General features: G+C 42.2%; 1 protein-coding gene across 26 annotated transcripts in view; it reads right to left on the minus strand.

The window, feature by feature from the left end:
* Window positions 1–18,195, minus strand: part of NRXN3 (neurexin 3) — a 1,270,857-nt gene that overhangs the window by 1,134,558 nt on the left and 118,104 nt on the right. For all 26 annotated transcript variants that reach the window (XM_081172108.1, XM_081172127.1, XM_081172102.1 and 23 more), the window contains exon 4: window positions 8,138–8,167. In XM_081172108.1, the coding sequence (XP_081028234.1) occupies window positions 8,138–8,167 (30 nt within the window). The remainder of the gene's footprint in view (window positions 1–8,137; window positions 8,168–18,195) is intronic.

Genomic DNA, 18,195 nt, shown 5'->3' on the forward strand with positions numbered 1-18,195 from the left:
GCTACTAAGCTGATCTTATTCACAAGGCTTTTAAATCCTAGTGGTGTTGCTGGCAAAGAGAAATGGAAAAATATGTTGCACATAACTCATTTAAATGCCACTAATTATTTAAGCATGCAAAAAGAAGTCAGTAATTTTCCCCTTGTCACCTGCCATTCAGCACTTTTCACCTTTTTTCTCTACCTAGAATAAATCCCAGTGATATAAACGGAACGTCCTTCCAAGAAATAGTGCCTAAGATCATTGCAGCCACAAAATATTATCATTGTTTTATACACACACACACACACACAATGCATAATGCTACAGGCTTCAGTTCTCTCTACCGCATACTACATTATATATCTTACTCTGCTTTCAAACTCATCTACAATGTAAAAAAGGCAAACAGCCTCAATGTGTATATTATACATTTCTGCACATCACTGAAAACTAGGCACAAAAAAGAGGGGTGATCTACCTAATTTCTAATCATTCCAGTTGTTTGTGTAATTTGTGTGCTGTTTCATGCTATAGTACAGAATCCAGATTAGCCACCAAGTGTACTTTTAATAGAAAACGACTGGTCTGCATTTTTAAGCAAACTGACCCAGTTTGCACTTCCCAGACTAAAAGCATAATCCTTACCATGTCTACTCAGAAGTAAGCCCTATTGGGATTAATGGATCTTATTTCTAGGTAAGTGGGGTTAGGACTGCAGACGTCTACACATTCTTCAGTTTTCATACTTCTCTAAAATTGTGTGATACAGTTCTCAGTTCCAAAATTACCAAAATTACAAAATTTTGTTAATAACAAGCACTTCAGGGCAATGCCGTACTTTTCCATGTATAAGACTAGGGTTTTTACTCTAAAATAAGATTCGAAATCGGGGGGGGGTGTCTTATACACGGATAGTGCATATGCATATTTTCTTAAATTGGAGTCCCCCAAAGTAGGGGGCATATTATACATGGGGGCGTCTTATACATGAAAAAATATGGTATATGTTTAGAAATGCATACATGGGGTAGTATTCATCCAATGTGTCCCAATAGCACAAAGATTTCCATTTCCATAATGGAACCCCCACAATCTGCACCAGAGAGTTATGGGAAACCCTAGAACAGATTTAGGCAATGCATAGGGTGGGGAGAGGAGAACACTCCACTCCCCAACCAGACATCATTGCACTGACAGAACGTTCACTTAGTGCTACTCTGGATACAACCAACTGAAATAAAATATTATTTAAATAAAAATGGTCGTACTTCAAAACAAATGCAGATTCAGAGTGGAATGAACACATGCAAAACTGACCAAAACGGTCCAGAAACAGACTGAGTCATCAGTCATCCCCACCTGCGACCAGTCCTGGCTTTCTAACAAGGGTACCTGCATGATGCACAGACTTGTAAAGTGTGTATCTGCTGTATTCCTACCTTAAAATTTTAAGTATATGCCTTTTTAAAATGTCTCTCTTGCATCCACCTAAATAATATGTAGCAGCGTTCAATCCACATAGGGGGAAAAACCAATTCCAGATCATCTGTTCAGGTACAGAAAAGCCTGAGAAAATATGCAATTTTGCGAAGTAAAGAGGTGGGTGAAAAATGCTAATAATACATGAATAACCCTATACGTAGCACATGTTGTGTACCAAGCATTGCACAATCTAGAGTATGTCAGCCTGTGCATCACGTTATGCAGTTCTCTGCAAGGGGTTGAAATGGCATGCCACAGCAAAGTCTAGCTGTGCTTAAGCTCTCACCAAAATCAATAAGATATTTAAGTATCATTGATTTCAATTTGACTTTTAATGCACCTGTTAAGTTGTCTTTAGATTTCACTCACAGACTCTTAGAACTCCACATGAATAAAAAGAAGTGAAATCCTAAGAACAGTTCACATTTACATAGCACTTTAGAGCGTTCAGTAGTCCATATGTATTACAGCAGTGTTCCTAACATCCAGCCTTGGAGAAGCCAGTTGCTGAGAGTTGGGACCATGCTTTTGGTCACATGCTTTCTTTGCTGAAAGTTCCCTATTAAATCCATGGCATCTCCAGTTAGAAGGAACTAGTAGCATGTGTTGGGGGAGACCCTGTCTGAGGCAGAAATGGCCAGTCAGAGTAGATAATACCAGGCTGGGTGGATAAAAAGTGTGGCTTAATATAAGCCAGCTTCCTATTGGCTTATTATTATCCTCAGATTGTAAGTGAACCAAGACTGCATGTTTACCAAGTAAGTTTATAGCTAAGATAAGAATTAAACTTCACAGCTCACATTCTTTGGCTACGTGAAGCTGATAACTTTCCCCAAGAATCCTGGGAATTGAAATTTTGTCAAGGGTGCTGGAAAATGTAATTTCATAAGGGATACATTACAGTTCCCATGGTTCCTTGGGGAAGCAGCATGCTTTAAATGGGTTTTTAATGTAGGTGTGCACACAGAATTTGCCATTGCAACACAGCAGCTCCTGGCTTCTCACATTAAAAGGAAGAATCCGAAGGCTGACCTAACAAAGTGAAATCAATGACATTAACTGGAGAGGTAGGGGGCGAGATTGACCTGTTTTCTTTTATGGCTTCCCACATTCTATTGCACATGTGTGTGCAAGTGGAGTCATGGATTTACTGCAGTGTGTGAAGAGAAAAGAAACCAATGTGTGGTCAAACCAAGAAAGATCATAAAAACCGACACCCAAAAAAGCATGGTAGGAGTGAGGAAATTTATAGTGGAATGCAACAGGAAGGTCAATTATAATTTCCTTATCTAAAGGCTGTCTACAGAACAAATGATACGGTAGAATGTGACTAGACATTAACTCAAGCTCAATAGCAAATTAGAAGGAGGTTATTTATTATCTATTTGGCCATCATTTATTTAGTGAGGCTAGAAAATACACTCTAAGTAATGGTTCTTTAATTCTCATCCTCCTCTTTATTCCTCAAGAAAGAACAGCCACTGCAGAACAAGCTCAAGTCCACCCAGCAGTTCCTGGATTTGGTGTCCCGTTCGATTCCAGATGTCATGCATGACTGCAAGGCATTGCAACAGTCAAATGACAAAATCCACATATGGAATAAATGCTTTAGAACAAATCCACTTTTCGTTTAACACTACACATCACAGCTGCTTTGCTCCCCCTCCCTGGACTTTTTTAGCTCAGTGCAAGACAGCAGCTGAGCCAAAACCAAGGTTCATGGCTAAGTTCTCTCTTCCTCAACCACAATCTGTAGCTTAGGTTTGTTCTTGGCTACAGGCCACGGTTAAGGGAATAGAGACCTTAACCACAATTCTGGGCTCAGATGACATGCAACGTCGAACATAGGCTTAGCTGCAGCTCAAGCTGAGCTAAAGAGTCCAGGGAGGAGCAAAGTGGGTGCAAGCTTCACTCCAGGATACAGAGCATTCTCAGTAAAGCATTATTTGGCATACTATGACACACAAACCAAGCCAGTGATTGCAGGGGAATCAGACATGTGCCTTTTCCTACCATGAGGAAGACAACATGTTACATAGGCATTCCACATGGAGGCCATTTTTCATGCACACCTATTTCCATTATCAACCCCTTTTTATTTTATTTTTATTTTATTTTAGAGGAGGAGGAAGAATCGCACAAACTGGGTGCATGAATGAACTTGGCCTCCATATGAAACTATTACATCATATATTTAATTAAGCAGTGTGGTGGATGTTGACCAGTTAAGCAACTGAACTGAGTCCAAAGTTCATTTGATTCCAAGAGCTCTGTATACCATAATGGCAAAACACATTGTATTTCCAAGCAAAATATTTATTGGGAAACAATGGAAAAAACACTCTCACACAATAATTTGATTTAACTTGAATTAGTTTCTCAGGTTCTCCTTCTTCCTCAAACACCCCCAACAAAAGACCCACAGTGGACACAAAGTGATTCTGCCTTTTTTAACAGCCACAAACTTCTCCTGCCTGCTGATGTGTCTTAATGAGACATGCATAAAAGAGAAAATGCCTCTCTTTTGAAGAGTGGATTTTTACCCTGTTAAGACTCCGCAAGTATGGTGCTCTTCCAATCATTTTGAATAACAATGGCCACTTCAGATACATTGGAGTATGTTTTCTTCATTTTAAGTTTCATTATCATTTCTATATCTCTTTTTTCTGAGCAGAAGACTGTTCCTCCATAAAGTGAATATGCGTTGTGCCATGATCCACCCACATCCAGCTGATTCCATGTTTGGACATAATTGCACCAATACAACGCCCACAAACTCAAGATGGCAGGCCCCAGCTATTTTATTAATAGACCTACTAAGTATGAAGGCTGCCTACCTGGTGCTGGTTTCATTTACCGGTGCTGTGATACAAGGATAAAGGGCCATATCCTGTTGGACTACAACTCCCATCATCCCTGGCCACTGGACATGCTGGGCAGGGCTGATGGGAGCTGGAGTTCATCTGGAGGGCTGCAGGCTCCGCGTCCCTGCTGTAACACAAGTGAGAAGTTCCAAAGATGGCACTTGAGATCCAAGTGCCAGAAACAACAGTGGCAACTAGTTGTCCCATGCCATCAGACTGTTTCCTGTGTTGATCAAACCCACAAAGCAGCCTGTGCATTTCCAAATGTCACAGGGCAGACCACAACCCAAAACATCTTTTCTTAGGGGTTATCACAACAGATGATTCAGCAAAATCGTTTTCTTTTTAAATAAAAGCATTAGTATGGACCACACAGATTTTTAAAAGATGACACACAAACATTTTACAAGCATATAAACAATCAGAGCCATTCTTTTTAAAAGAAAATGATCTCTACCTTTACTTCTACCTATAAGGTATGAAGTTGTATGTCCACATAAGCACAGGTACGGAGAAGTGTCCACCGAGGGGGGAAGGCGAGAGAAAAGAGCAGGAAGGAGGATTTAAAGAAAATAACAAAAATTAAAATTAGATCACTGTGCACATCACCAACAGACAACATGAAAATAAGCATATGAACACAGCACAAAAGGGAGAAAAATACACCCAAAGCACACTTTTTAAGAAGAGGGAATAGCAAACCACACAAAACAGATAAGTAGGTAACTATTTAAGCACTTTAGCTCCAAATTTACATGGAGAAAGGCAGGTTGTGCATGCAATAGCAGCATATCAGCAACGCACAGCACACCACATCAAAACCAAAACTACAAGGAAAACAAAGGTTAACACATGGGGCAAAGGGAGGGGTTTCTCCTGTGGAAATATATTGGCCCAATATTTTCCACCTACCAATACTGGTGTAGGATAAATAAGATTGTGCAGTTGTTCCAGATACACAAACACACACGTTGTTTCTCTATATTATATTGCCACTGAATACAATATGTATTTATTGAGTCACACAGGTACGTTAGGATTTTATACACACTATATAAATATTCATCGGGATGGAACAGTGGAGAGAATTAGCTGGAAAGAAAAATACAGCCAGTTACTTGACACAATGAGATAGGTACAGGAATGTGATGGGAAGAAATGCCAGAGGTCATTGGTTCCTAGTATAGACACCAGGCAAGGGGAAGCAGGATGAAGAAACCACTGTCATTTATCAAAGGCAGGCTGAAGTCACAAGAGTGTCTTCAAACTGAATGGGCAGCAGCTTGAAACCTATGGGCCAGTGACTCAAATTGTATAAAGCAGGCATTTCACCACTTGCTTTGACAGATGCACACTCCACAATGTAATGCCTTTTCAAGAATCTGGCTGGTATAACATGAGCTTTTCATGGTTCCCGAAGAGCCTGCTATCACAGTCCCTTTACACCCGAGTGTTGCAGTTGGGACTTGTCAACTGCAGTATTTACTCTACAGTAGCTTACCATACCTGGCTACAGACCAGCTGAAAAATGAAGCAGGGGTAAAGAGACAAGTGAAGAGCTCCTTGGAACCCAGCCAAGTACTCAGAATAAAAAGAGAGAAGGAAGAGAGGCTCTTAATGCAACAATAGCAGTGACAGATCAGGAACTGAGATTGGGTCCACTAAGCTTCCTGGCAGACACCCAGGCTGCTCCACCATCTTAAAACTTAGGGGCAGACTCCACTGGACCTTTAACTGTATTGTTCCACCTTTGGTTTCCACAAACTGTGAGAATGAGGAGCCTGATCTGGATCCGGACCCTAGCATGAGCAATGGAGGGCATTAGTCGTTTGGCCCCTGCTACAATCTCAAACTGGTTCCAGAAACATCTGCAATTTTCCTTGGGGAGGGGTCAATACATTCACACTGAAGGTGCAGTGTAGGGCAAAAGGTCAAAGCCTCCCTACCACCACCACCACCCCCTGCAAGGGTCCTGATCCAGATTTTGCTTCCCTGGCAATTTAAGGGGCAGGAACTTCACTCAAAGGCAAAACTATACAATTATGTACATGTAGTTTGGCCCTTTGGAAATGTACCTGAATTCCAAATAACTGCTCAGTGGCATCACTCTGCATTGGTCTTCAAGCTTATGGTTTAATATTTTTACTTTTACTTTAACCAGAGAACTTTCACTGGTGAGATATAATTTCAGCAGTATTCTAAATTAGCTGGGCGAAATTCAGTTCTCCATTACCTGTTTGGCAAAGGCTTTAGCAGAAAGATGCAACCACAACAACAATCTGGCTAACAGAAGGGTGATCTGGCAAAGCAGCACACGCTAGCATTTCATGTTTGTGCCTTACTACTGTAGCAAAGAGCCTTTTGACCCCTTTCTCATTTCATCCTACAGGGGCTCTTTTCAGACCCAGCAGGAAGACCAGTGGCAGTCTGTGCTAGCCTCACCTAACAAGATGTTCAATAAAGGGGGTTGCTTGGCAAGTAGAACTGGATTCCTCTCTGCCACATCTTAGGGCAAGGATTTTGTAGTGGCTGCAAAAGGATATGTCTCTCTTTGTGCCAATGTAGCAAAAGAGGAACAATTACGTTCCAGGATAGCTTTATAGCTCTGACTTGCCTCCTACTGCTGCCATCCCAATTCAGCTCCTTGCTTCCTGACTAGAGGGGCCTCAGCTGCTTGGCCTGAATCAGCAGAGGCAGAGTGTACCTTACACATGTGGACTGAAAGAGAACTCTTGATTTGAAGGTTCAGATGATTCCTCAGTTACACTGAGTTATAGTACCTGGGACCAAAAACTTTATGGACCTACCCTTCTGAACAAGGAACTACTTTCCTCAACTGACCCATTCAATATTTGCTTGTTGTTCGCTGAAATGGAGGGTGTGAATCCAGCATCTCTGCCATATCTAGAGGCAGATCATGCCACAGCTGCATCAAATCCTCTCTCTTCTGTACCTAATTCCTGAATGTTTGCTTGCTTTTGTCCAAACTTTACACCATCACTTTCTGCCCAGCATGAGGCCAATAAGCTCCCTCTGCCAAATTCAATCAATGCACAATAACATCTGGCCCAAACGACAAAAACAAGGCTTCTGATTTAGAGGCAATTCATTGTGCAATCCAGCCCTGGGTTATACCAAACTTCATTTGTTGGAACAATGCGTTCTGAACGTATTTGAATACCATAAGCTGCAGGTTGGAAACAAAAATACCATAAGCTCTAAATTGTCTTCAAGGATCTAGGGTCATTTTGTGAAACCTGTTAAGTATGTTCTTGCAGAACATTTCCCCTGAAATGGGAAGTGAAATTCTGAAGACCATGTTTACCAAACAGGTAAAGAAACTGTGTCAGATTTCAAAACAAAAACGGAAAGGCTGGTGAGTATATGAAGAGAAGGAGCATGTTTGCAGTTCTCTTAATTTCCCTTTCAGCACTTCAATTCATTGTCAGAACACCTGACTTCAAACTTCCCAGAATTATACAGTTTTTTCCAGTCTGAGGTCCACCAGATATTTTAGATTACAGCTCCCATGGATCCTGCCCACAGCTGCTGGGGCAGATAGGAGCTGGAGTCCCAAACATCTAGAAGTGCCCAGGCTGTGGGGGACAGGGAGGCTGCTCTTGAGCATTGGTTGCACAGCCCAAAGTTCGGCAAGTGAGTGATGGAAAGGCAAGAGGGGGGGGTGGAAACAAAGCAGTTGGGCTGCTTTGGGGATATGGGCTTATGCAAGCCAAGCCAGGACTAGAAAGAAGCATGGGTCATTGTGGCCACAGTCAGGCACTGGCAAAAGCAGGAAAGAAAAGACTTACCTTGTTCACCCATCATCAGGTGTGAAAGGCCTTTGAGAAAGAGAAAGAAAGGAAGTGAGAAAGGTAGTAGAAAAGGAGAAAGACAAATATAGGAAGATGCATGTGTCTATCATTTATATAGCCCAATAGTATTGGCAATCACCACATACTTGATGAGGAAGTATGGATACTGTGCTCCATGCATGAAATTGCATGTGCATGCATACACACAAACACACACCACAACTTTCCATATTAAAGGGGAAAGCTTGGGCTGCAGAGAAAAGATTCCATTGATGTCAGTGAGAAAACATCCACAGATTTTAATGGAAGGAGTGTGTTCTTAGTCAGATGTCAGCGACAGACACTTGGTTTGCAGGCTTTCACTCTCATTTTACAAAACATGTCAAAAAGCTAATCCTTATTCCTGATAAAGGTCTTACAAACCGCCATTAACCACAAATCCTTTGCATATCTCTGGTTTTCATTTCGGGTATACACAAGCGTACACACACACACAAGCTCCACCACAACACACGCACACAGCTATACTCATGTAGCTGCCACTTTTCTTCAGAATTTGTATGGGCAGTATCTTAAGAGTTTGGAGATATCAGATGCACCTGTCGAAATTTTTTGCAATCAACAGTAGTTTTCATGTTTTTAGTAATTTGTTTATCTTTTTCTACTCCTTCACCCTTAGAAATTTAAAATCCAGATCATCCAAAGTAAATATTCATCCAAAAGAACTCTCCACCAGAGAAGGGGATTACTATTTGTAATAACCGTGCGGGTATGTATATGCATATACACACATATTTAAATGTTCAAGATTACTAAGGATTTGGGGGGGGGGAAGAATCAGAAGCCACATGTTTTACAATCCCATCCCTTCCTTCTACTATAAATAAATGCAACAGATTTCTTTTGATTAAGACATGTCCTGAATTATTATTATTATTTGCTTTTGTTTTGAATAGATATGATTGAATGTTGCATTTTTATTTCATTTGGGGATATTCTTGCACAACTCAATTTATGGTTCCTTCTGCCACTGATGCCTAGGAAGAAAAAAACATATGTTTGTTCAGTTCTTATGAATGCTGTAAAAGCAATTTAAGCCCTGGAATATGCTGAAGCATGTCATACAACCTACCCATGAAAAAGAAGTGCTGAAGCAACAAGAAACCAATGTGTAATTGAAGTTTGCTACAAGTTTCATAGTTTTTAAAATGTATTATTCTTATTTATATCCTATTTTGACATTGGACTCTATTTGGGATTCTCAGCAGTCTTTCATTTGAGGAATGGCTCAAGTCCACATCTACATAGTTCCAGAAATACTGAAGCATCACTTGTTCTTATCCTGGACTTGAGGTTGTGTATTTTTACTATTGCTAACTATGGAGGAGGAGGAGGGGAGGAGGAGTTTGGATTTGATAATCCGCCTTTCACTCTCCTTAAGGAAGAAGAAGAAGAGTTTGGATTTGATACCCCACTTTATCACTACCCGAAGGAGTCTCAAAGCGGCTAACATTCTCCTTTCCCTTCCTCCCCCACAACAAACACTCTGTGAGGTGAGTGGGGCTGAGAGACTTCAGAGAAGTGTGACTGGCCCAAGGTCACCCAGCAGCTGCATGTGGAGGAACGGAGACGCGAACCCGGTTCACCAGATTACGAGTCTACCGCTCTTAACCACTACACCACACTGGAGGAGGAATAGTAGCTGTAGAAAAGCAACAGCAGTAGGAGAACTAAAAGGCATATCTTGCCCCACCTAATTTTCCATTCTTAGGAAATGTCCCTGACAAGAAATGGATCAGCAACGGCTGATCTGCAACTGCAGTTGCACTTTCAAGTATTTTAATGATTATTAGAATAGTTTCCTATACTTTACACATTATGTACTCATTACATGGAGGACTTACTCTCCATGTGCATTAAATGGGGAGCTAACGTTTGTCTGCCACTAACAGTACAGTCAATAGGTCCAAGAAATAAGGTTCCCAGCAGTGCCTTGAGATCCTACTTTTTTGTGTGTATTTTTGTGCCGCAGAAACATTTAGGTCCTTCTAGATGTTAGGTTCTAGAGATGATTGGCACTTGGATGACTCATAATATGTTGTCCGCAATTAAAAGAAAAATGTGCTGTATTTATAATGCTTGGGACCCTTCCAGTAAATTAAAATTTAAAAGCAGCACAGAAATGTTAAAAGTAGAATAGTAAGTCAACTAACACAGGGGCTTACCCAAGTTTGGTTAATATTCAGCAGCAGCATCAACTGCAGTTATCTTCTGACAGGAAAGGAGAACTGCAATATTTGATTTCCAAACGTGTCCCCTCAAACATTGCCCACATGACCCTGGCTTGCCTGGCACGCTAAGCTAAACTCTGACATGATCAACAGCAGGTGAACTTGTGGGCTCCCGGAGAGAAGCGCTCAGCTGCTTTGCTCCTCCATGGCATTTTTTTCCTGCCATGCCATAGTGAGCTGAATGAAGGTTTAGTTTAGTGTGTCACCTGAGGCTATGGACTTGTGATCAAGCACTCTTCTTGCTAAACATGAGCTATAGCTAAGGTTTGCTCTTGATTATAGCTCTTGTTTGGTGAGAACAGAGCCGCTCACAAGTTAGGATAGTACATGGAAGGACATGGGTTAGGACATGTAAAAAATACATATGCAATACAAAAACATATTTTATAAATCAATGGGTTCTCAATTCATAGAATTATAGAATCATTCGCAAACAATCTACACATTGTTTATGTAGAAATGTTTTAATTCAAAACAAATGAACCGAAATGCCCTCTTCTACATGCTAGAAATATGCTTCACTCTTGCAAAAAGAAGGTAATTTTAAAAATAAATAAGCACAACAAACATTTGCTTTCTTTTAGGGCTTAATATATGTAAACATACAAACCAACCAACAAATGTCAGCCCTTCCTACAGCAAAGTTATGGGTCCATCCTAAGAGGTTGCTTCTATAAATGTTAAAGGTAAAGGGACCCCTGACCATTAGGTCCAGTCGTGGCCGACTGGGGTTGCGGCGCTCATCTCGCTTTATTGGCCGAGGGAGCCGGCGTACAGCTTCCGGGTCATGTGGCCAGCATGACTAAACCGCTTCTGGCAAGCTAGAGCAGCACACAGAAACGCCATTTACCTTCCCACCAGAGCAGTACCTATTTATCTACTTGCACTTTGACGTGATTTCGAACTGCTAGGTTGGCAGGAGCAGGGACCGAGCAATGGGAGCTCACCCCATCGCGGGGATTCGAACCGCCAACCTTCTGATTGGCAAGCCCTAGGCTCAGTGGTTTAACCCACAGCGCCACCCGCGTTCCCTATAAATGTTAGAGACTTGCATAATAATTTAACAAATGCAACACTTCATCACAGCTAACACAGCTCTCAAGTATTTTGTACTGGAAACCTGTTTCTCAATACAGAATGCCAAATGTGAAGTGGTCCGTTAACTCAACAAATCTCTATACACAGTGAATAACAACTGCAAAATGGCTGTAAGAAGCTTCTTAACTAATGATCCTGAAGTAGGCAGTTATCCACCTGAAGTCCCAGCAAATTCATTTTAAATTTTACTTTGGATAAGAGACTAAGGAAAAGCACAAAGTTAACATTGGCCCACATCCTTGAAAACAGATGCATCTATTGAGACCAAATGTCACATTTGTGGGGGCAAAGAAAACTAAACTTTGGAGTTTTAAGTACAACATGATTGCGTAATCTTTTAAAAGGTTAATTTTAATCACGCTAGATCTCCAAGTACCATTTTCAAGAGTTAAAGTTGTCTGTATATAAAAATCAGAAGTGTACAGTTCCACTTTCTATATGAAAGTAAAGAATTAAGTGTCACTAATTGCACAAAGTGCTTAAGGGCCAACCCTTGGATCTGCATGCAGCCGTAAGGACATTTTAAAAAGTAGCTTCAGAGTACAATTACATGAAAGAGCAATGCAATTAAGCAGTGGTCCTCATATCTGAGGACTTATTAGGGGGCACTTTGGTAGGGTGGGGTAGTTACAATGGAAACCTTGGAACTGCAGCCTTTTTGTCGTGCTTAATTATGCTCAAGCTCTTAGCACTTACAGAGCAGGAAAATTAAAGCCACTAAACATAAAGAAGTAAGAGAAGTGCATTTTCTTTTTTTAAAAAAACAGCTTAAAATGACAAGTGATTGAAGCCATGAAGGACGATGGAGTCTTTTTGTTCTTCTTAATTATAGCTTGTCCTGTTGTACTCAGCCAATGTTGAACTGGGTGGAGGGGTGTTTTTTGTGTGTATCAGCTGGATCAAAAAGACTCTGTTAGCGTGTTGAAAGACGAATGGTTCCATTTAGGCCCAAAGACTACCATTTCTACCTTTGAACGGCAGCAGGAAAGAATCACAGAACGAAACTAACAGCACAGCAAGAACTGGACTTTATCCCTCAGAGCACTACCAGGCACTTAGCCTTGGATTCTATCGAGAGATGGGGCTAGCTTCCAACCATAACTGGGAATCTTGAACTCTGAGTTACCTATATAAAAACCAGATTTTCTTTTTCTTTTTTTTAAAGGGCAAGCACACTCCTAGCTTTTAAAAGAAGGAGCTGAACTACAAAGAAAGAAAGAATTACAGAGGAATGCAATGCAAAGAGAGAGGTTCTCAAAGGATTTGGCTTTCTGTTGGACAGGATGTGATGAGTTGTTAGCCTCCAGCATACATAGTGCCCACCCATCCTTCACCACTGGGCACACCTGTAGCTGGGCTAGAAAACAGTCATTCTCATCCAATACATCAATGGCATATGCAGTAGCCAAGGGGCTCCTTACAGGCCCCAACAGTACAGCCAGCCAGAAGCTAAGCAGAGATATTGTAGCCTGAGGCCCATTTCCAATCCAATTACACAAAACAGCTGTGCTATGCCACCTCTTCCATCTCCACTTGAGATGCCCATCTTAGGACTAAGTCAGTGTTTCCCAACCGGTGTTCCGCGGCACACGAGTGTGCCGTGAGACATCGGCTGGTGTGCCGCGAGATGCCTGGAGGGAGGCGGGCGAGTCGGGCGGCGAGAGGCGGGGCGGCGGCGGCGAGGAGAGGCCGCGCCTCCTGCTGCTGCCTGGCGCTCCTCCTCGCAGCCGGCAGCGCTGCCTGGGCGCCTCCGCGCGACTCTGCCTCGCTGGGTTTGGTCTCCTTTGGCACCTCCCTCCCTCCCTCAGCCTGCACGGAGGGAGAGCCAGAGAGAGGCATCGCTCCTGCGCGGCGGGAGAGGGAGCAGCCGGAGCGATGCCCCAAACGAAGGCATGGGACCGGAGGGGAAATCCTCTCCGAGGAGGATTGAGCGCAGCTGAGAGAAGCCTTTCGAGGAGCTGCCGTGTCCCCTGGAAACCCCCTTCCCAGCTCTGCCTGCCTGCCTGCCCAAAGCTTGGAGGTTCCCCGGCAAGGGGGAGGGGAAAAACTTTCACTTTTGTGCATCCCTCCCGGCGTGACGCTGCGCGCTGACGTCACGGGGCGGGGCTTTAATGGTGGTGTGCCGCGAGATTTTTTTTCAGTAAACAGGTGTGCCGTTGCCCAAAAACGTTTGGGAAACACTGGACTAAGTCTCTGTCAGTGTCAGAGGAAGAGATTTTCAGGGGTAATATATGGACTAGAAGAATTATTTGCATGCATTCTTTCATGCTGATGTGGTAAGAGTATGAAAGGCTGCAGAGGATTCAAGTTACTTTTCTGCGCTCTGTTTAATAAGTTTTAATGGCATACATATGGCTCGTAGAGGCATTTAAATGGAAGTTCCCACAAACAGGAACTAGATAAATAGCATGACTAAAGAGTGGGTAGATGTGTGCCAGTAAGAAGCTTTACATATCAAATAATGTGTAATCAAGGGCTCATTGCAAAATATTCCACTCTCCAATTATTGCTACATCTAATGCCCTCGAAACTGAACAGCTTACTTGACTGACTCCTCATCAAATTGCTGCCATCTTGAACTGTGCTCTGAGCATTTGGGGGCAGAAGAGATCATGTGCAAATAAATCCAAGATGGTAGCTGGCCATGTCCTGGAACTGGATCTTCCCTTTGTTAAATTTAAGTGAAATCTCATTCTAACCAATACTATGAATGAATTAGAGCACCTCCCATTTCTGACCATGTGCAAAGATACACATAATGGGAAATAGCAAGAATGTACCTAGTTGGAAGAACTGTGCAGATTTTAAACCTTCATTCCTTCCATGTTATTTCACATGTGATTTCCAAATAAGTGGTCTAGAAACAGAGCATTTGTAAATATGAATAAAATATTTTATTATGGGAATAAACCGTTAATTATGTACATGGCTGAATTTTCAAATTTAGAACAGTGGAAGAATTCATTTGAATTTATAATTAAGTCTATAAGAGGAAAGTTTTAATGAAGTTATTGATCTCTTTTAGAAAGAATGGCTTCAATTTAGATATGCTCACACACAGTGAGCTGCTGTCTGCTTGAATTAGCCCATTGCTAATCCCAAGCTAGCAACATTGAGACCCTGCATTGTGCCGATGAAATTATTAGTCACACCACTCATCCACTTGTTCAGGGAGACAGCAGAAATTGTGAGAGTCTCTCACTTCCCCAACAGGTGACTGGTGCTTTTTCATCTCTTTCATTCCTGTTCAAGGTGTCCATTTTAGAAGTAAGTCTGTCAACGTTAGAAAGAGGGGTGGGGTTAGAGGTGAAATATGGGCTACATAGAAAGCTACTTTCATTTGACTGGGCAGCAGCTATACAGCTACAGCCATTGGGTAGAATTTTTCAATTATGAACCAGAGTTAGCACCTGTCTGCATATGCAGTTCTTCTTACAAGTAATGATGCACATGGAGAAGCCTGTTTATATGCACACCCTAAGCAGCTTAGGATCAGGTTACCCCAGAGATCACATGCTCCCATATGAACCTCCCTGTACAGTAACATTGACCATAGATGCTGTTAAGGACTGGTTGGACGCAGAGGAATAGTGGGAGGAACCAGCTGGGGTGAACCCCCAAAGGAAGAAGGCTCCAAGCCAGGGTGGGTGGTGAGATGATGATGATCAGAGGTCAGAGGGAGAAGACTGCGAGGAGGAAGAGGTGTTGGAAGCTGAAGAGGTAGCACGGCTTGGTGAGAAGGGGGAGTCTGGGGCAGAGAGAATTCCAGAACCAGAAGTGGAAGCAGGAGAGTGGGATGAGGGAGGCCAAGAGGCAGAAATGTTTCAGGCTGGTGAAGAAGCAGAAGGTCCCTCCCCCTCTTACCGTGACAATATCCCCTCCCTCCTGGTCTCCCAAAACCTGGAGAGGCATGAAGCAGGAGGAGCAGAGACAGGCACACAGGCGTAGTCTCAGATTACTTGGGGGAAACCTGGGAGAGGAGGGCACTTAGGCAGTTGTGGGAAGGTGGCCTCATAGGGGCAGGACCTACCGAAGAAGAGTAGCTGTGCTTATCAGGCCTGACATTCCTGTGCAGAACCTGGTTGTTGTTGTTGTTTTTTCTTAGAAAGAGTTAACTCCATGTGATTTACTTTTGACTTGCTCTTGACAGAGGCCCTGTGCTCCACTGCATCCATATGGAATTGTAGGTGGGCGTATTCAAAAGACAAGACCTTTTTGGTGGTGCTCCTATAACTACAGAACACTTTCTCAGTGGAAATCCACCAGAATTCTCTTTCCTTCACCAAAAGTTTGACACATTTCTCTCTTTTCAGCTGGCTTTTAAGGTATAATTGGTTATTTTGCTGGAACTTGTGTCAATATATTATAGAATCATAGAATCATAGAGTTGGAAGTGACCACAAGGGCCATCAAGTCCAACCCCCTGCCAGATTATCTTTCTGTCTTGTACTGTTTAAGTACTGGCATTACCAAACCAATAAATGCAGGAAAATGGGGGGATGGGAATACAAATGTTCATATAAGGGTGACCTAAGTGAATGAGAAGCTGTGCTGGTGTAAAGGATCAGCAATCTAAAACATAAATACTGGGCACACTTCAACAACCACCAGTGCTGTGCGACCTCCATCCATTTCGGCAAGGTTAAGAGAGGGCTCCTGAGAAATCCCCAGCGAAAAGCTACACAGCAACCAAGCTGCCAAGCTGTGTGTTACTTGTTCACAGCTGTTAGCATCTACTATGAGCAGGTGAGCTCCTCTAGTCTGAAGGCCAATTTGGACCCAGCAATGACAGCTCTTCAGTTCCTATGAAGTAGGACATAGCATTCTGGCACCAGTAACTTGGCAAACAGAAACAAGAGCTAGGAAGCAGGACTATCCTAGGGGAAAGCCACAGAAAGTCTGTAAAGGTAATAGAGGAAGAGAAGCTGGAATCCTGGGGGTTTCAGCTGGTTTTAAAGCCCCCCCCCCGGGACATCCTTTTTAGTTTACATTTATGATGATTCCTGCTAACCATGATATTGAGGCAGTTATGCACAACCCCACTTTCAATACTATTTGAGCCTACAAAGGTTTTGAAGTGGTCATGCTGCTTCATTTCCAATAGGTGCATGTTCCATAGCTTCCTGCTGAAATTCTGTAATTTTTCATATCACAAATGGGGTTTTTTGGGGGGGGCTGTTCCAATTTTATTGTCCTATGGTGCAAGAATGCCCCTCCAGATGGCAATAATGCAGCAACCTTGGGAAAGCAGCACTGACCACTAATAAAGTGGAAGGGTGTGTGGATCATCCAGTATAAATTCACCACTACTGAACCTTTATTGTGTCGGTGGCATTGCAGGCTACATAAGCAAGCAAGCAAACAAACAAAACCCACAAGTCTTATCAAAGTGTTTGCTTCCCCAACAATTTCCCCCTCCAAATCTGTCTCTTTTAAGATTTCACAGGAACTAATCAAATTTCTAATCAAATGCTCTAACTTCAGTTCTTTATCAACTTTACCCTTGCACTGAGAGCTTCTCTGCTAGCCTTAGAAACCTTAAGGGGCTATCTATTTTGTTTTTAAATGTTCTATTGTTTTTAACACTGGATTGGAAGCCGCCTAGAGTGGCTGGGGAAACTCAGCCAGATGGGCGGGGTATAAATAAATAAATAAATAAATAAATAAATAATTGTTGTTGTTGTTGTTGTTATCTGATGATGGTGACGCACCCACAGCCATTGGATGAACCATGTTTGCTAATGGTTTCTGAGACTCCCAGGTAAGAATGTGCAAAACCACGACGACAGAGAAATCTCAGTAGCCTCATCTACTGTAATTTAGTAGCCAAGTGAGTCCAGAAGTGGTGGTATTGGCAGAAATAAGGTCAAACAGCATGGTCCCCACTGTTTAATTGCTATCAGTCCTATGCCTTAATAAAGGCCTTGCTAAGAAAGAAAATGACCTCTATGCAAGACAATGTGTTTTTTTAAGACCCTACAATTTAAAAAGTGATGGAGGGCACTCCAGCCTCTTTCCATCTATGTTCTAATAGATATTTTATATAGCTATTGATATATTTCAATTCTAATAATGTTTAATTGGTTTTGAATGCGTGCTTTTTTTCTATGCCTTTAATTGTTTCTGTTTTAGCCGTAAGCCACCTTGAGTCCCTGTTGCTGCATCATTATTTATTGGTTGTTGAATTTGTTGTTATAAAAATAAAACAGTGTTATCTGCTTTGAGGATGATTTATGGAAAAGTGGAATTGTTTTAAAAACAAACAAGCATTTGGCGAGTCCCTGAGGATATGAACATGAGAGACCTGGCTGGCAATGACACTTCACTATACATCAGTGGCAAAAGGATTCACAGAGACCTGGTAGTCTCCAGGGACTGAGAGGTGGAGCAAACAGCAGCCAAGCCAACCTGCACTATTGACCAAAAACATGCTTGCAGTTCTAAACTGAAATAGAAAAGTTATGAAGTGGCTCTTAAAGAGGGCGAGGAGCATCACAGCTGATCATTCCTCTTGGTGGGCTCCATGCTAACAGGAATGGTAGTCTAAAAAAATGAGACGGCTGGCACGAAAATAAAAGAGTTCATTCAAATCAAATTCCAGTTCACTTGATTTTGGCTTGCCCACAGAGAAAGTCTTGGGGTCAAGCACTTTGTGACAGCCAATCC

Source organism: Podarcis bocagei, assembly GCF_964188305.1.
Source record: "Podarcis bocagei genome assembly, chromosome: 1".
Taxonomy (NCBI): Eukaryota; Metazoa; Chordata; class Lepidosauria; order Squamata; family Lacertidae; genus Podarcis; species Podarcis bocagei.